General features: G+C 40.9%; 1 protein-coding gene across 1 annotated transcript in view; it reads right to left on the bottom strand.

Moving 5' to 3' along the window:
- LOC149313554 (Krueppel-like factor 7) overlaps positions 1-20,653 on the bottom strand; it is an 86,934-nt gene that overhangs the window by 20,607 nt on the left and 45,674 nt on the right. Inside the window, exon 2 of the mRNA XM_089519309.1 lies at positions 16,644-17,253. Coding sequence (XP_089375435.1) covers positions 16,644-17,253 — 610 coding nt within the window. The remainder of the gene's footprint in view (positions 1-16,643; positions 17,254-20,653) is intronic.

The raw sequence follows: 20,653 nt of genomic DNA, 5'->3' as shown, positions 1-20,653 counted from the left end.
GGTCTTCGGTTTTGCAAGTAAAGCAAATAGTATCATGGCAGGCAATAATGCTTTTTCCGTCAGATGAAAATAGGGACATAAGTTAAGAGAAACAATTTCATTTCCTCCCTTCTCTTGCCAGAGCTTGGAAATCATTATTTCAGCTAAGACATTTGAACACACTTTTGTTCGAAAGACACTGACAATCCAAACCAGCACGGAGGACAGATGAGCCATGAATAGAAGAGAGCATCAGAAAGGTGAATCATGAATAGGAAAGGTATCCATTTCCCACAAATCTGTGCCCAAAGTGAAACAACAATGTCAATTTCTCACGTCTTTTTTCCAATCCAGCTGCTTTGTCATTCAGACAATATGTAGTTCTAGATGGATATGACTCCTTTTCCTATATATTTTAACATGAGAAGGAACCTCCATATTGAAATGAAACATGAAAAATTCTACACCATTTAACATGCTTCTCAGCAAATCAAAAGTGAGTGAACACTGCAGAAGGACTCAGTAGAGAATGTGCGTGCTCAGAAAATGAAATACACGGTCTGTATTGTCAGGTTCTCTGTTAAGAATTGCCAGAATCAGGGAGGGCAAAAGCCGCCTCAAAAACAATACTAGAAATCTCCTCAGTGGCACCATTTAAATATCACTCAGCATTGCCTTCAAACAGACATAGGAACAAACATTTGGTGGCAGTTTGTCTTGAATTCTAAATGTAGATTCCTGTGTTGTTGTTGTTCATATTATTTTAATAAGAGCAAGGGGGAAATGGGAGCTCCAGTTGCTTTACAGGCCAAATCTGGGATGACAGCATGTACTCAGGAGTCATTAAACATACACAAGTGAAAAGAAGAAATGGGATGAAATTTATCTCTGTTTTAAACCCCCTAATTATAATGAAGCTAACATAGGCATCTCTCATCTAGGCCTGAGGAGGGCAGAAAAAGCTTCTGTGTGGTTAGTCACTTACTAAACATTATTGATTGCAAACTCGGCCCTGCTGCTTGAAAGATAAAGTGGAAATCTGGCACAAACAGAAGAGGAGAATGGGCAGAGATATCTCCTATAGTTCAGCAACCAAAACCTTTTATCCTGAGCTCTGAGGGGGGCTCAGAAGGAAACAGACATGGGGGTGAGTTGTGAGGGCTGATTTAAGAAACCAAACAAAGCAATGCAACATGGAAACCTTATATAAAACTGCAGCAGGTGCAGTAAAGCCAAACATCAATTGATCTATCAGCCCGTCAGTCAAGAGATGAATGCTGAAAGATATCAAGGATAAAGCAATTTGAAAAAAGGGAAGGTAGAAAACTAAGCAAGAACTTGTGAAATTAAACTTAAAAGGCACCAATAGCTTGACAATAGGACCTTGATTTTTTTTCCCCCAAAAACCTAAATGCATTAAAACATGATTGACTGAACTCACCGATAGCATTCCTGCATATATATGCCGTGTTTCCCCAAAAATAAGACATGGTCTTAGATTTATTTTTCCTCAAGAAGACACACTATGGCTTATTTTCAGGGGATGTCTTATTTTTATTAAGTATGGTACAACAATCTACATTTATTCAAATACGGTTAAGTCGTCTTCTTCTGGAACATCGTCATAACTCTCCAAACCCAGAATTCCATTCTGAATTTCTTGTGACTCCATTTCCTTTAGAACCATTGGCCCCAATCTTTCCCCTCCCTTCCTGCCACTTCCGTTCCGCGCAGGGCCTATCACTATGTCTTATTTTCGGAGTATAGCTTATATTGCGCAAATCCTTAGGAATCCCGTTACGGCTTATTTTATTGGTATGTCTTATTTTCGGGGAAACAGGGTACACACACACACATCTGGTCTCTGAAAATGGCAACCAGAGTTTTTTTTCTTTAGTTAGGGGCTAAGCAGACTGGTCAAAAGGGCTGGTAACATGGTGGAATAAGGGCGTGGCAGCTGCCCAATGCACACCCTGACTCCATCCCCAAGCCACCATCATGCCAACTAACCAACCACATGGCAGGTGGTATTACAGCGCTCCTTTGGCACGGCGTTCAGATGAAGCATGCCAAAAAGGAGCGCTAGAAAGTGCCACTGCAGCAGCAACAACACCCTTTTCCCAGCTCCATATTGCCACTTCTTTTGGGGTTGGAAAAACACTAGATTGGGGCCACAGCGTGTGGTTGCTGCAGCCCTAATCAGGTGTTCTAAGAGGCGGTGACAGCAAGCCGCTCCTTTGGGGCCATCTGTTTTGCCCTTTAGTCTCAAAGGTGCATATTAGTTCAACACAAGAGTAATTTTGTGCATAAGCAGAATGTCCTTTCTTCTACACAGTAAAATTGATTGCATTTCAAAATGCATCTTAAAAGAAAGTAAGGTATTGAGGACTAAAACACCACTCATTTTAAGTTAGGCTTCACATTCTTCTAGCTGGAAGAATTTCCAATGGGAACGGTTAAAATGGTTCTACCAGTATGACAACTCTTAGCTCTAACTGCTTATTGGCAAATGCCTCGATTATGTATTTTATTAACTGACAGAAAGAATCCTAAATCGGCAGGTACCTCATATCAAAGAGAAAATCTAAATTATGCATTTCAGTAATTAATTATCACTTGCTTGTTGTTGTTCAAGCATCAATTGTTCTCACATTAACTTCTGCTTTAATTTTGGTTTCACACATGGGCCTAGATAGGAATGGAAACACTGAACTGGAAGCAAGGCAGATAGTTGGAGCCACCAAGGACAGAGGCACTGGAGAAAGTGTCTAGAAGCCACAAACAAGAACAATGCAGGTTATGTCCTTACATTGACTGTACTGTTCAGCAAGTCTTGGTGTAGTGAGGTAAAGAAACAAGATAGCCTTCTTAAGAAAAAGGGTGTTTTGCAAACCACGCTTGAGGTCTAAGAAGCTTGTACCTTCCTGTGTTCAAAGCCGACTGCTGGAAGGACTGAAACCATCATCAGGCTCAGTTTCATACTTCATTCAGTGGTTAGATCCCTGCATGACTCTCAGTATTACAAAGTGTATTCTAGTGAATTCTGTCAATGAAATGAAATAGACACATTTCTTTGGGCTAAGGATGGACAGAAAGCAATGTTCTGCACTTAATTGAAGAGGAGGAAGAGCAGACATGCACAAGCAGAAGCGGCAGGAAAGGGCTACCCTGCAGCTCTCAGGAGCTAACAAGTTTAATTGGGAGGACACAACAAGGCCAAAACAAAAGACTAGTTAATCAGGATCCCTTCCACACTATATAATTTTACCTCTGTGATTCCACTTTAACTGCCAAGGCAACTGCCTGGGGTAATCCAGGACTGGCAGCTGTGAAGAAGGGCCACTAAAATCCTCAGCCAGAGAATCCTCTTCTGGTGCCTCTGATCATGCTATCAAACCCAAGGATCCCTTAGGGTGCAGCCATGGCAGTTAAAGTGGAATCATAATGGTATAATCATGTATTGTGACGGGGCCCAAAGTGGAAAAGGGCATGGGTTTGTAATATGGAAAAAAGTACTGAAAGGTTTCTTTTTTGCTCTACATTCTAATGTTTACTAATGGATGGAAGCTGTATCAAATGGTAACACTCAGGGCCTAGTCATAAAAGGCATGGAGTGTGTGTGCCCTTTTTGAGGGCCTGTATAGTGAGGGATGCCTGGCCCAGACTGCAACCCTATTCCCTGAGGCTGAACTTGTGGGACCACAAACATGAGGGATAAAGCACTTAAAATCTTTAAACTAATTTTATTGAACTTATGATATAAAGTGTGAGATGTCTACTGTCTAATTTAGAGCATCTCCATACATCTGGGTGAAAATGTACTTGGGCAGGTATATAAAAATGCACCTATATATTTTATACTGTACAGGTTTTGTTGCAGGAAATACCAGTTTATCACCCGTTTTTCTATGGAAATAATGTCTCCTGCATAAAGTGTGCAAAACTAGCATGCTTCTTAAAATAATATTTCCAAAACTATAGGGAAGAATGGGTTAAGATGGCCACTTTTATTGTCACAGAAGCAACCAGTTCCCTTAATGTCTAATTCAATAGTCAAAATCCATCCTAACAAACAAATCTATTAAGGGCCTAATTGGATGTACTTCACCATACAGTTAACCTTCAATATCCACATCTTTATCATAGATTCAAGCATCTGTGATTTGAAAATATATTTTTATAAAGTATAAATTCCAAATAGGAAACCTTGATTTTGCCATTTTATATAAGGGACACCACTGTACTACACAGTTGTATTTAATGGGACTTAAGCATCCACTGATTTTGGTATCCACAGGGGGGCCTGGAACCAAACCCCAGTGGATACCAAGGGCTCACTGTACTAAATAATACCTGCCCAGTGATACATTTGGCAGTAGGAAATATCACATGAAACCAGAGCGCAGATGCTGTTAAAGCCTACCTAGAGTGTATTCTTATCATAGCCTCAGCTCTACCTTTAATGTCTATGATAGCTGAGCTCTAGGGGCATTCTGGAATGGCTCTGCAAAGCACAGAGACTGGCCTTCCTTTCACATTCTTTTCTTTTGTAACACAAGCTGCTTGCTGCCAAATGTCAGACAGTGTCTCTTTGTGTTTCCAGGCACTGTACCCTTGCTTACAGTAGGCAGTGCACAGCAAAAATACAGAGAAAAAGGAAAGAATGACCTTTAAAAGCCAAGACTAAATGAATCCTTGACCCACAGACCCCAGTAAAGATTAGGCTGTTCCCCTCTTCCCCATGACTGTTGTTCTAAACATCACAGTAAAAGGCAGAGAAAGATAGCCAAAATCATCTTGGAAGGAGAGAGGGGAGATAAGATAATTTGTTCTGTTTTGGTTTACTTTCCCTGATACAGTTGTAAATCATTTTTGGGATTTGTTTAAATGAGAATCATTATAGAAACAACAACTACACTAATAATGCCAAAGCAACAATCACTTGGCGATCTCATTCTATAATGGGTGCAAGTGACCTCAAGAAAGGAGGACAAGAGAAAATCTAAATTTATTTTCTTTGAATGAGGAGTCTTTCCTACAACAAATGGGGCCAAATCCACTGTTAGATCTAATTAGAACAGACTCACTGAAATCAGTGGGAGTGATATAAGTGGTGTCTATGAGGTACCAGTCGCCTCAGTGGGACTACTTTAGCTAGGACTAGGACTGAGTCAAGTCCATGTTCAATATGCTACTTTTATCAGAGTTTTATCATAGATTGCAATCCCTTTGTCAATGGTACTAAATCTTTCTCTGTCACTATAAAATACAGGCAATAGGAGATAAACATCATGTAATGTGTACCCTTTTATACAGACAAACAGAAGCCGCAACCATTTAACAAGCAAGCAACAGATCAGAGGCTGCTTCCATGAATTATTTGTATTATATAGTCATAGAATGACTCTCTATCTGAGCCAGAAATATGGAAGGCCACATTTTCCAAGAGTAACAACTGCTTTCATAAAGGACTTAAATTAGTGTTCACAATTGAGATAGTACTAGTTAAAATTAGGGCGCTAGCAGGAGGGAAGAACCACAAACAGCTATTTTGAACTAATACAGCATTTATAATGGAATAAGTGTTTTTCTTGCTATCCAAAAAAAGCCTGGTGAAGTAAGTTCCCCATTATTTCCATTCTACTATTTAAAACATAGGCAGCATTTATAATGGTTTAAGTGGTTTTCTTGCTATCCAAAAAACACTTGTGAGGTAGTTTCCCCATTATTCCCATTTAATAGGTATATGTTCAGCTCTGACTCTGTTCACCTTGGCATGAGAACAACAGGATGAGCGAGGGCAAACATTTTCAAAGTGCATGGTTCTTTGGGGACTTTCATATGCAATCTGTTGGCAAGTTCAGAATGATAATGGATAATGCAGGACCCCATGTTTTATATAAATACGGCAGTTTCTGGCATTTCCAGTTAATTTCAGGACTACTGGGAAAGATCTGTAATTGAGGCCTTGGAGAGCCATCTCCGGTCAAATGTTGGATTTGATGGACTAATTATCTGAATCCTTAATAGGCAGTCCTGTATATTCAAAATCCAGATTATTGGGATTTTTGTACCTTCCCATCCAGAATTTAACAAAATGGAAACTATTCAAATTAAAAATACTCAAACTTAGTATGTAGTTCTGAGATCTTTTAACTGATGCACCTTAATATATGGCCATATCTTTAACATTTGTGTTGCTCTGTTGCCAAACGTGTACTAATACTGATGGCAAATGCTTCTATCTAGTTTTAAACCTTTTAAGTACCATTTTTGCCATAAATTTCCAAACCCAATTCACCCCAAAGCTGCATTTTTTAAAGTCTCAGTATATGGTGATTTATTTTAAAATTACAACATGGAGACTATTACAGAGGCTGGAAATGGAAATGAATACATGTTTTAAAGGTACTGGGAGTCAATGATTTGTGATACATCTCCTCTAACATCCTGATACAAAATACTCAGGGAATTCTGCTTAATTCTAAATGCATTATGTAAAAATAAGATTTATAGAAATCAGGTTTTGCTGTTTTCAGACGGAGTATGAAGAAGAAAGGGAAAGAAAATGAGAGCGGTGGGTCACAAGATGGGGGGATACTAACATGACTTTTGGAGGTAAAAATATAACTGCAGCTTGAAGTTGTGAAATTTTTATTATTTTATTTTATTTTTTTATTATAAACTGGTCTACTCACATAAACACAATGGGCTGAAAAATGAAGAGGAGAAAAAGTCAGGAACCATGTGAGATGAAAGACAAGACAAGGTCATTGTGGCTATGCTTTTCCTCAGCATATCTATCCCTGCAGTAATTTGTATCTCAACACTCAAAATGGCTAGAAGAAAAGGATTACACGGTCTCTAGCTGCAAAATTTGACAAGCAGATCAATGGCATTCAAGCCACAAAACTTACCCAATGCAGGCACGCGCGATGCCAATATACCAAGTTTAATAACCTACCTGAAACTCTAACTGGACAGTATTAAGGTGGATGGAATTATAATATATTGGAAGAAGAGTTATTTTTACTTCTTATCACTGTACTAGTAAGGCACATCTTCAGAAGCAGCTAGAATAAAGAGAATGATAAATCATGATAGTAACCTTCTTGGGGTCCATACAAGTACAAAAGCAGTATATAAAAATAAATCCTCAAGAGGGCTGCAGCTGAGATGAAGAGGTGACACTTTGCATTGGTTCACACATTACTTGATTTCTTAATATATGATAGCACATAGTTGAATACATGAACCAACTCGGCTGAAAAGCACTGCATAAGGCAGCATAAGGCAACATACTATTTCTAATCTATGGCATTCGATCTGTGATGATGGCGTGTTCTCCCACATCAGTGCCCAACAGTGCAGTCGTGGCATAATCTGCATCCATGTCCCAGTGGGGCTATCCCCTTGTGGGGGTACATCTGGCACCTACTGGTCAGGGTTCCCCTGATTTGGCCTAAAAGAAAGCTTTTATAAGCCGGGGAGGCGGGGGGAGCTGCTTCAGTTACCTTGGATAAACTGTGAAAAGAAACCTGAATTGTGGGATGTTGTTTTTTTTTCATCTATGCACCCATGACAGCTTTTGTATAGTCTTGAATATAATTTGAAGCATCAAAGGGAATGTAAAAATAAAGAAAACTGACTCTCCATCTAAGGTTAGCCAAGAGTCTCAAAGGTTTAAAAGCAACACAGTCCAACCTTCTCCCCCGCCCCCCTGCCTGCATGTAGGAACGCATTTCATCAAGCCTACTGACAGAAAGCCCACTGAGAAAGCATACATTATCTCTCCACTGTCCCCCACAAGTCCCTGCTTAAAAGGGACAAAGCTTCCTCACTTGCAGTTCCTTTTAAAAACCTATTCTTACAGGCTTAGCAGGGAAAGAAGCGCGAGGCACCTGATGTGTGTTCGGAACAGAAGGATTTCTGTGGGGGTGGGAAAATCAGGGGACACAGGTGCCAAGCCTTTTGTAGCATGCACACTTCTGCTCCATTAATTGCTGCCATATTGCTTGCCCCCCCAGCTCCCGGCGCCCATCTCGGACCCCTCGGGAGAACAGCAGAGCGGCAGGCCCAGACTGGTACCCAGCAGCATCACCAGCAGCAAAAGTAGACAATTAGGTGCCAGAAGAAGGGGGAGAGAGGATGCAGTTGCCTAGCAACCAAACACCAGAAACAGCTGTGTAGCAGGACCAGACTGGTACCCAGCCACTGACAAGCTAGCCAATTAGCACACTGTATTTAATGCTGATGTGGTTTCCTAGCAACAGGATGCACAAGTCCGCCTGCTGCTCACTTTCCTCGCATTTCCCTCTCCCCATGCAAAACATTACTCCCACCCCCACCTTGCTTTAATTGACATCTCTTTGGTGCTTCAAATTGCCATTATTTTTTGGTCTCAGGAGAGGTTAGGAGAACTTTGGGTGTTTTTTTTAAAAAAATCTGTAATAAGAGCATTTAGTTTCAAATTCACTTTAGCACTAAGAGCTCCGGACATACAATAAGGCAGCAGCTGCAAAACCAACAGAGGAGGAACATGGCGATGCGGCGATTTCAGTTCACTGTCTTCAGATTTTCTTTGGTTGCCATAACAGTATCATTATCCTCGTTGCATTTTATTCATGAAAGCCATTCTCTCCCCCTCCCTCCATAATTATTAAATATTTTGTGCATTTCCACTTTATGCATAAAGTGGATGAAGCAATATTTTCTTGATTTCCACTTTATGAAAGATACCCCAGGCTGCACAGAAAAATGTCATTCTTGCATATCTGAGAGGAGGACATATTGAGGGGGGGACTGCAACCACTATTCCATTCTGAACCCACTGGCCCTGATTCACAGTTATGAGCATAGCAGAAGTCTGCATATATGCTTCTGCATTGAGAAAAGCTGCACACCAGACTGTAGCATTTGCCTACTGCCTAGCACATGAATCAGATGGATTGCAATAGTAAATGTCTATGCTATCCCTGCACATTCCTGGCAACCACAGGCACTCAGCAAGCACAGGTCTTAGCTGCATGACTGTACCCTTTCCAATCAAAAATGCTTGATCAGATTAATCTGCCTAAGATAGGAAGCTGTTTTACACAAGATCAGATGTTGGCTGAGCCCAATTATCATCTGCTCTGGCAGCAGCTCTCCAGGTTGACAGAGGATTTTCACATCACTTCCCACCTGCCACAGATAAAACGTGTTGCTTGAGAAATGTGTGCTTTTACACCAGGCAATAGGCCCTCCTCATTCTCTCATGATTTATTCTCTCATGATTTTGCAGATGCATCCTTCTTGGCGCATAAGATTATACAACAATAGCAGAAAAGCATGGACTTGTTTAGCATGAAATGCATGCAGCAGTTTGGTATCATGTTTCTACCTCTCATCATAGTCCCTTGTCCCACAGTCATTCCCAAGTGCAAAGCTTTTTGGACTGACTTGTATTATGTTTATTTACTACTCTGTATGCATCTTAAAACAAAAAGGGCTCTTTCATCTTCAGGAAAACACAGATCAGGGTAGAGAACCTTACCGCTCCCACCATACCCTATAATTGGCTTCAGTGGCTAAAACTCATAGGAATAGGAGTTCAACAACATCTAGAGGGCCACAGGCCCCCTCAGTCCTACCCCTAATCTTGACTGTTTGCTCAGCCCAAAATACGATTCACTTGAAATTCAGTTTAATAAGTGTTATTAGTGCCCTTTACTTCTGGTAGTACCTGACGGGAGAGTGAAAGTTATGAGGAAACAAGAATACATAACCTTCTTTAAGGAATTCTGTGAAGGAGTAGATGGTCCACTTTCTAACTTCGGAAAATGTGCTTCAAAAATATAACTGTTCCTTGCACAGTACATGGCAGAGCCAAGAACTGTAGAATATTGCCACCCCCTTTCATTCCTCATCCTCTTCAATAATTATCCTGGCCTCTTGCTCTGAGAACTCTGGATTCCCAGTCCCAACAGGGAGCAACTACTCATCAACCTCCCACTGACCCAATATGCATTCCTCATCTGGGACTGAGCTCACTGGTCTCCTTGCTCATTCCTTGCTTCTTTATTGCATCAGTCCTTCCACACTTCGACCTGCTGTTTGTGAAGTGAAGCCTGTGCCTGTGCTCCCATCCACCAATTTAAGCACTACTCCATACAAGATGCTGCTCCAAGCCTCTATCTAGGCTTGAATTACAGCAGCTGCTGAGCTAAGCCTTCCACAAGGAAAAAAAAATCTCCACACTTAATTTTTAAGGCATATTTTTCCACCACGACATCTTGCTACCCATCTTAGACAATGACAAATTTATACACTTTTATTGGTACTTTTGTTTGATCTAAATTAGTTCTCCTTCTGTCACTTGCCTCATTGGCATTTGCAGAGAAGGGACTGAAAAATTATCTCTCCCTTTCTTTAGGAGCCAAACTGTCATTGCTCCATGAAGAATCTGCTGTGCAATTAAAAGGGGACAAACGTGTTAAAGTTGGATTTATAACCCCAGATAATTAAGTATCTGTTCTATTTCAGATCTTCCTCACACCCATGAACTGGGTGCTCTTTCCCCCTTAACTGCAGACATCACCTTTCCCTGCACCTCAAGTTCTCTTTCACACATTATCTTCACATATGACAAGTGGCTCCTCCATTTTACTCCAGGCCAAGAGCTGGTTCCACCTTTTTACACATTTGTCTTTAACGACAGCTCATGGCACAACATAAATTAGCACCAGCACTTTTTAAAAAATCCTTCATTTTACTGGAACAAAAATAGAGGATTGCTTCTTCTTATATTCTGTTGAATTAACTCTCTTGCTGCACACAGTGGCAGCTAAACTCCTTTCTCCTTCCAACTAGAAGAGTCACAAAAGACAAATGAAGCTACTCCATGGCAAACAATAGGTTCATCTAGCACAGAACTGTCTACACTGCACTGACTAGTAATCAGTTGCATTGACTGGCAGGGTCTCTGGAGGTTCAGTTATGTGCCCCTATCAGCCATGTGTCAAAGGCCAAACCTGTACATTTCTGCATTTAAGGGATGTACATATAAACTTTACTAATCATACGTAGATTTATACTGAACTAAGCACTCTCTAAGCAGTTTATAACGTGTAAGCCAATTGCCCCCAACAAGCTGGGTACTCATTTTACCAACCTATGAAAGGATGGAAAGTTGAGTCAACATTGAAGCCCTGGGGTTGAACTCACAACTTTGTGGCTGCAGTACTACTGCACCACCAGCGATCCCTTTTCTTTCTCTTGCCTATGTAACCTCTGTACCCCTTTCCTTCAACAGCACCCATGCAAGTACCTCAGACCAGCATGTTCTTTTTCATCCTGCCTTGTAAAACTTTACCATGTAGTGCTTTTTTTCTTTTGTTTGGCTCCTTCTGATTTAGTTCATGGGCAAGAAGGAAACAGGCAGGGATAGACAAAATGCATCCCGTAGTTTGTTTCTGACTCCTCCAGATTGCTTAGACTGCCCTTTTTCTGGATTTTTTTTTTAAAAAAATATTAATACATTCTAAAACAAAACATGACAACAAACAGCAAATGAAAACAACAATAAATACAGGCAATTACCCAGATAAGGCCCTGATAATTATAGATAAAAGGTGTATTCAGGGATCCTGAAAGACATCTTTCCATAAAAATTTACTGGTAGCTAAAATTGGGGGATGTTGAGAGTAAGTCTTTCTGGATGTCTGGCCAAACTCTGTCACTATCTTCTTCATCTTCACTGAGGGGTGTCAGCTAACATGAATGAAACAACTGGGCTGCTTTCAGATTATCATAAAAAGCAATTATTTATATTCCTTTTGAAATATTTATATTTACATAAAACAGTGGCTTTTCCTGTTCCAAGTTAGGGGTATATATGAATACAGTGCGCCCGCGTTATAGGTGGGCGTACCTAACGCGGACTTGAGCATATGCGCTCAAGCCGTGGGGAGTGTGCGTGGCACAAGGGGCATCACGTCCCATTCAAATGAATGGGGTGCGTGCCTGTGGCGCCCCACGCGCCACTGCGTCGCCACGCCGCAGCCCCATTCAAATGAATGGGGCTCCAGCATAGGCGGAATTCGCCTTACGTGGGGGGGGGGGGGGCAGAACAGATCCCCTGCATAAGGCACAGGCCCACTGCATATATGATGGATCCTGCATGGTGTAGTGGTTTGAGCATTGGACTATGACTCTGGAAACCAAGGTTCAAACCCTCGCTTTGTCATGGAAACCCACTGGGTGACCTTGGGTAAGTTACACTCTCTCACAGGCAAACCCCCTCTAACAAAACTTGCCAAGAAAATGGGTGATACTGTAGGTTTGCTGTTGCTGAAAGGGTAAGTTGGAAACACCTTAAAGACACACAACAACTGCATACACTGGCTAGGGAAATTTTCCAACTGGCAGCAGCTTTCCAAGGTCATGAGCAGAGGTATTTTCCTCACTTGTGAATAGATATCCTTTTTTAAACTGGAGGTGCTAATGATTCAAATCTGGGATTTACTGAATGTAAACAATGGGCTCTGTTGCTAAGTTATAACAGATCCTGGACACTTTTCTTCCCTCCCTCCAACACACAACTGCTCTTTGCAGTTAACCCTGTGGAAGAATTCATGCAGAACTTCATAATCTAACATGGGCCAATAGAAGAAATCAGGAACCCCCCACTCATTCTCTCAGTTATCAGGTCACCAGAATTCAGCTACTTGACATGCAGTTCTTCTACTCTGTGACTACTATTGTTGAGAAGAAAACTCATACACCTTTGTTCAAGGGGAGGGGGAAGAGAGAGACAGAGAAAGTTTTTTGTCCTTTCATTTTATAGTAGAGGTTTAAGGCAGTTAAGCCACAGAGAGCCTTCTTTTCCCCTGCACATGAGAGAGAGCTACCCACAGCCAAGGGGGAAAATATTATCTCCCAATCCTTTCAGACCTTCAGTTCAGCTGTCACCCGAGCCAAGTGGCTGGCAGCCATTGGCACTGCCAAGCACGTTCACAATTGACAGTGTATTGCACTGATGACAGTTCCAAGAAGCTACGGCTGTGTGAAGAGACAAAGGACCTAGCAAAATGACTGCTTCACATCTATAATCTTGGATATCTGCATTTGGGACCTTTACAATACACCCCAAAATTTCCAAACCACACCCCTTTAATACTTCCTATTTTGGTTTGGGGGGCAATTCAGCTCTCTACTTGCATAAGTAATGCTAGTTTGATTGTTTAAAGAGATCAGCCAGTAGAGATTGAGAGACTGAAGCTATATAAATGTAAGCACAGCTGTTCTGGTTCAAACTAAGTCCACCCACCTCAATATCTAGCCTCAGTGTTCAGGTTCAGAAATTTAAACAGGGAGGAATAGAGTGCTACATGCCCAGCAGCTAGAATGTGAAGATGTCAAGGATGCTTTAAGTATGGATAGATGTCCTCTACATACGTTCTAACAACCAGTTACATTACTCTCTTCTCTATTTATGTTTTTAAGACTGAACAGTGTAGTACATACTCCAGAGCAGACATCTTGATGACTGCATATATCTGACTTCTTGTCATTGTTGTTATGTGGCTTCAAATAGTTTCTGACTTATGGCAACGCTAAGGCAAATCTATCATGGGGTTTTCCTGGCAAGATTTGTCCAGAGACGGTTTGCCATTGCTTTCTTCTGAGGTTGAGAGCATGTGACTCACACAAGGTCACCCAGTGGGTTTCATGGCCGAGCCAGGAATCAAAATCTGGTCTCCAGTGTTGCAGTTCTATAGTCAAACCATTACAGTATGCTGGCTCTCATATATCTGGTATTGGATTAAAATCCCTGTGTTTCAAAATGAAAAGAACTGAAAACAAATTCCTTGGCAGAGCATGCAGTTCATTAGGCAAAGGGCCCTTTATTTTAAGGGTGTTGTTAACTCCCAAACCACTATTTCACCTGGCTCCAAATGGTGGGACAAGGATTTTAGTGGAAAACAATCTGATCCTGAAGAGAACCAGCACTGGCCCATAGATCTCTTCCTGTCCCTATTCCTGTCCCCATAGTATAAGACTATGATAAATGCTCCACCCTTGATGATGATTATAGGATTATTTTATGATTAGATATTTTAAGGAACTAGTAGAAATGTTGTAATTCACTATTTGCATTTTATAGTCACTATTTGTATTAGTATTGCATTTTTAATGATGTAATCCCGCTTCAATCCTTGGGAGAAGCGGGAAATATAAATAAAAATTATGGTTGTTGTTGTTGTTATAATTATTATTATTCACTGCTGAATTCTGACCAAAATATAACACAATGACAGTGCAGCATACAAAAATTCCTACTAGGTGTAACAATCTCCACACCATTTTGTGAGCAATAAAGATGCAAACATTTTTAAAAGGCACCGTGCTTCACAGTATCAATGGCTTCTGTAACAGTGACTGTGACTAGGGTATCCCAAGCACACATAATAACAAAGTACACAGCTTACACCAGAATGAAACCTCTCTAAGGGTTTCATATGTGGGTATGCCCATGCACACACATATACGGGTGTGTGTGTGAGAGAGAAAAACAAGGAATTGATTGCTTTACATTTTCCCATATTTATAGGCTCTAAAATGGGTTTAATGTAAACTTGAAGCATTTTCGCTAGCCATTGGAAGGGGAATGAAGATGCTAGCAATATACATTTAACAGAATCTTCCTAATATTTATACTGATGAAGGTTTCAGTTGATGTTATTCTATCCAATGACAGAAAAAGCATGGATATATAGCACTCTGGGTTTCTTGAACTTTTATTTAGTTCAAGTTATTTCAGTTATCCTTATGGCAGTTTTACACCAATAATGGTAGCAAATGGCAACAAAAAATTAATTATCCAAAGAAATGTATCCCTAGATATGGATGAATACGTTTCTCAAATTACCTGGGTTTTGTCATTTTCTCTCAGTGAAAATTTGAAAACAGTTTGAGGCCTTTGAAGCACTCCTAAGAAATCATCCAACTGGGAGAGAGGATCAGTTCCCAGATGCTCCCCAAATACAAAACACATTATTCTGGCATCAAATGTCATTTCTTTCATATGTACCTAAGTTTTTACCATTTTTAAAAATAAAATATGCTTCTGAGTTAGAGTTATTTCCCATTTATTTATGCCGCTCCTGTAAAAATCAAGATTGTTGATACGTGTCCATGTCTGTATGCTTGGCTCACAAAGGAAAAACGATTACTTTGTTAAAATGATGATTTGTTAAAAATAACTGATGAAGGGCTTGGGCTAACCAGAAATACATTACAATTTTTTGCAAAGGTGTTTTCACATTTCTGTGCTGCCAGTTTGAACACCTGCCTATATTCTTGACTCTTCAAACACACAAATTGTAGAATGCTTACTACAGTGGAACCTTGCCTTCGCGGGGGATCCATTCTGGTGAATGGGGCTCATGCACACAACAGCCATGCACCATTGAAAGTATTGCAGCACGGCTTCCGTGTAAACTGGAAGCCACGTATGGCACACCCGCGTATTGAGTGAGCGCGCTGTATATACCTTATATACTGAACTATTAGTCAAAGGGAGGTTTGGGACCCAAATTTATGAATTTTGATATGACCCATGTATAAGTCGAGGGTGAAACTTAAGGGTATGCAACAAAGGATGTAAAGAATGAAGAAAAAGAAAATGATTGCAAAGAATGCTGCTATTTTCCTGTCCAAGCATTCAAAAAGGCCAGAAGTGGCACCACAGTGAAGAGAATAGAGGGGTTTGGTGCTTCTTTTAGGTGTTCCCAGGAGGGACTAAGCTCTTACCTTTTGCCATTCTACTCAGAGTAGAAGATGGTTCCTATTTTGAATTAAGGTACAGTACCTACACTTAGCCATGGTTAAGTCAACCAGGTTTTTGGGGTCAATTTTTTGAGACAAATTTCTAGACTTGCATATGTCACCTAGTTGTGATATTTATATTACCTGGCATCAAACAACAAATATATTTGTATCCTCTACAAAGCTTGTTTCAGAGTGATTTCACAGCCTCATGAACACTGAAAACTGAAGCAAGTGTAGGAAAAACAATCTGCTAACAAACGTTACCTTCCATATAACATTTAAAGGGGGAAAGAAGCCAGATACATATCACAGAACAACATCCAAACACAATTTTAAGCAGGTATTAGAGTTCCCTGAAGTTCTTTCCCACTACATGAAATCCATGAGGTAGCCATAATAATGCTAAACAGATAAGGATCAAGCCATTCACATGTTATTCTTCAAAAGAAGTCACAGAAACATAAATATATATTACACCAGATGTCTCATCCAGGTCCTAGAAATATAACCTACTTTGCTCAAAGTATTGGCTGAAAGCAACTCTCCTAATCAAAACTTTCCACCTAAGAGGACCTGAATGATTCTTTGTGTCCCTCATGCTTTTGGGAATTCTGAGTGATGCACCAAATGTGGAAAAACATGAAAACTGCGTGAGATAAGATTAGCAAGGTCATTCTCAGACAGCAAGTTCCCATCCTTCTGAACAAAACACACGGCACATCATACCAACCCATCTTCCAGTAACCAAGACCCATAATTGTTACCTAGGGACTTCAGCCCTGAACATAACATATAACAAATAACAAATAACAAATAAAGAGAAACGAAACCCAAACGCCCAGTGCAAGTACCTGTGTGAGTCCTCTGGTGCGCTTTTAAGTGTGAGCTCTTTGTATAAACCTTCCGGCACCCATTAAATTGACAGCGATGAACCCTCTTCTTGTTTTCTGGGGATGCATCAACCCCTGTCCCTCCTTGCTCACTGTCACTGAGTGCGCACTTTGTTGTGCTAGCTGGCGCTACCACACCAACCTTTACGGAGCTGAGGGCAGACTTTTTTGCCACCAATTTTAGGGTAACTGTGCCATCCCCAGCAGAGACACTTTGTGAGGTTTTTACCAGATGACGACTGAGTTCAGGTGAGGAAGGAGGCGTTAATGAGGTCACGGCGTTGAGTTGGGCCTGGTTAACGGCAGTATAGCCCTCTGTAGAAGAGCTGGTAGGCTGTAAGCTGAGGCAAGTCTCAGACAATAGTTTGTCCCGGGAGAGGATAACGTCCATGTTGGCATTTTTCTCACAAGTACTCGTGTCTATTGGTAATAGGAGGGGCTCCAGTCGCTGGATACAGTCTTCTGTGCCCGGAGATGAGGAGGAATGAAGAAAACACTCCAAGTCCTCTCCGAAGCTTTCTGAGATCTTCCTGGGCTCTGTCTGAAGATAGCGTTCTAGCTCAAGGCATGTCTGCAGAGACAGAAGGAGAAGGAAGCCATCGTTAGACAGTCCAACCCAACAAGACCCACTGCCCCCACTCAAAACCCAACAAGAAAATGGGATAGAAACCCTAGTGGGGGGATAATGAAGTCAGGCCAAAATAATCCTAAGGAAAGAAATGAGACGGACATTCTCGATATCATAAAATGGAGTCATTGTGAAATTATCCACACAGTAAGAACTATGAGTGCCATTTTCTATTCTATTTCCTGGGATTTCTATATATCGAAATACCTGAATTATAGGGAAGGAATGAGGGGAAGGGATGAGCGAACGGGCCCTTTCCAGTTGCCTAGCAACAATTGGAGCAATCACTTACATCTCAACCCTCAAATGTTAGGAGAGTGCTCCACAAGCCGTTCGGAGTCAAAGCCCCAAATGTTTCCTTAGCTGCAAAGCCACAGCATTTTTAATTAGCTGCTTGGGATGCTTTTAGCAGGCAGGCAAGGAGATCTATCTATCTATCTATCTATCTATCTATCTATCTATCTATCTATCTATCTATCTATTTTTCTATCTATCCATCTATCTATCTATGTATCTTGCCTTCCTTCTGTAGACCAGTACAACATCTGATTGGGAAGCATGACTGCAGAAATGAAGAATTGTATTTCTTAGGCCTGTAACAAAAGACATATACAGTCAGACCCAGACAGAAGTCAAAACATAGCACTTAACACACAACTGTGTAAAACACAGTTTTTAAAAAAGCAGACACATACACTTAAAAGGCTGCAAGTTTAGGAGTAGTAAACATTGACTAAGGTGCTATCTAACCCTTTCCCATCTGCCCATTTTCCTATCCAAAACTGCTTTCTTCATAGAAAATGTCCAGCCACAAGGGAAAAGATGTTACAGTACATCAGTGGAATGACCCAAAGGGCTTTGGCATGAATGTGGCACGGCATCAAAGTGAAAATTAAAAACCCACTCCACTGCTTCTTCACACCCCTACTCTCTCTCACCCTCCAACAGTTGCACATGTATATGCATATCCATAACCAGGTCATTTTAATTCCAATTTACAAAACTGCAGTCCTGCCATTGTTGGGTCTGAGATACTGCTGACTAAAGTCAAGTCAGGAGGATTGGCCAGTTAGAACAAAACTTAATTTAACCAATAGCCTTTGTAAAATCTCTTCCCATACTGGCACATTGGAATGGAAGTCAGTCCCATGTAAATACAAAATGTCAAGCCCTTCCACTGTACTAAACAAGGGAATCCTTAAGGTAAGTGGGAAAGGGGACAAAGTAGTGGGAGGCTTCCTGACATGTAAGTCAGATGGCTTTAGCACTAGTGCTCATGCACCTTTTAGATGGACTGAATGTGAACACAGCAGACTAAGCTCTCTAGGCCCCTGAACTGAACTGCAGGCTGGAAAAAGGGGTGCAAATACAAGGCCATCAGTCCAAGCAAGCAGGATCTTTAAAGCCTCATTAACGGCCATTTCAGCCTTTTGGCTATTTTAGCAACACAGAATGTTCAAGGAAATACAGCCAGAGGACAATCCAAAATAGTCAGTAGACACCCAGGGAGCAGAATCCAACCCCACTCTCCCTCCGTCTCTCACTCACACTCAGTGAGAATACTGGGATGCTCTTCCTTTCTGTCATACAGCTGAAATATGTCTCCCTTATTTACTCCACAATCAAAAAAACAACAACCATGAAGCTTACTCCAAAAATATACAGCACGTAATCTATAGGTTAGCAGTGAGGAGAAGTGACAGATGAGACACACAGACCACTACACCTAGTGTCAGTCACATGAAATCTCCATTGCCTGAACATTAAAATGCTGTGTTCAGTCTTCGAACTTCCTGCAGAGAAGACAGGGGGGAGTTGTCCCTTTAAGGCATTACTCCTCTTATGATGACCATAGTTGGCCTGACAGTCTTTGGGCCTTGTCATTAATTTCCCATGAAGAACAGCTTCTCCATAAGCCCCCTTTCAGACAAGGCCTGATGCTTCAGAAACCTATAATTATTCTTGGATCCCACCCCCTGCAGTCTTTGCACCTGTGGCAGTTCAAGATACCAGCTGGTCAAGTCTTGCCTTCTGCCTCTGAAATACAAAACCACCTCATCAAACCACCCCATCTCCCCTTACAAAAAATTAAGTGAGGCTCTAGTGAGGTGCAGAGAATGCCCTAATTTTTTTTTAACGAGTATGAGAGAAAGATTCAGTTTTCCAAAAACAGCAAAAACCCACATTTAGACAAGACTTCAATCTAAACAGCAGGGGTGAGTGACATACCGGCTGCACACTACATGTAACCCTCAAATCACCTCCTATGGCCTGGCGGCTATTGTCAAAATTCAGACAAGATTTCACTCATTCAGTTTTTAAAAGGTTATATATCTTTGGAAAACATTTTGGCACTGAAATGCTAATCAAGTGGAAACGAAAGGGGGGGGATCAGTTTGTGCCATTTGGATTGTCATGGTTTCAAAGTCTGTATGTCAATAATTTTCTTGGTGCTATCTCAGGTTTTTGCAAATTTGAAAAGAATTAAAGAATTGGCTGCAGTCATGTGCCCACTTACTAGTGGGCATGTCCAATGGGATAAAGCAAGGATTAATTGTGATTTTGCACTGTTAGAAGATTAAGAATGGGGAAGCAACTATGAAAACACTAGAAAACATACTAAAAAGCAAAGATATACATCTAAGGACAAAAAATAGAATAATAAAAGCCATCGTATTCCCTATTATCATGTATGGATGTAAAAGACGAAAGAAGATAGGAAGAAAATAAATTTATTTGAGATGACGTGCTGGAGAAGAGTGTTGAGGATCCCGTGGACAGTCAAAAGAACAAATGAATGGGTCCTAGAGTAGATCAAGCCGGAGATTTCCCTAGGAAGATGATAAAACTGAGGCTGTCATACTTCAGACACATCATGAGAAGGTATGACTAATTGGAAAAAACAATAATGCTAGGAAAGTGGAGGGAAGTAGAAAGCATGCTAGATGGATGGATTCCATTAACAACAACAACAACAACAACAACAACAACAACAACAATAATAATAATAATAATAATAATAATTTACTTATACTCTGCTCTTCAGCCAAAAGGCTATCAGAGCGGCTTACAAATTGTTAATTAGACATTTCCCTGCCCAGAAGGTCACTAGTATGAGTTTACAGGAACTAAGCAGAGCAGTGGAGGACAGAGGGTCTTAGAAATGTCTTATCCATAGTGTCACCATGGGTCAAGATTGACTCGAGGGCAGTTAACAACAACAACTGTTAGAACATTAGAGATGAAGCACAATTTGTCTGCATTTTCTTAAAAGTCATACATGAATTATATATGCAGCCAAACATGCAAATTACTTCGATGCCATTTTCCCAGAACTGGCCTC

Source organism: Sceloporus occidentalis, unplaced genomic scaffold (assembly GCF_023333645.1).
Source record: "Sceloporus occidentalis isolate IW3139 unplaced genomic scaffold, rSceOcc1.0.p SCAF_4, whole genome shotgun sequence".
NCBI classification, from domain to species: Eukaryota; Metazoa; Chordata; class Lepidosauria; order Squamata; family Phrynosomatidae; genus Sceloporus; species Sceloporus occidentalis.
Note: the sequence above shows the minus strand (reverse complement) of the source record. Positions and strands in the feature narration are given on the sequence as shown.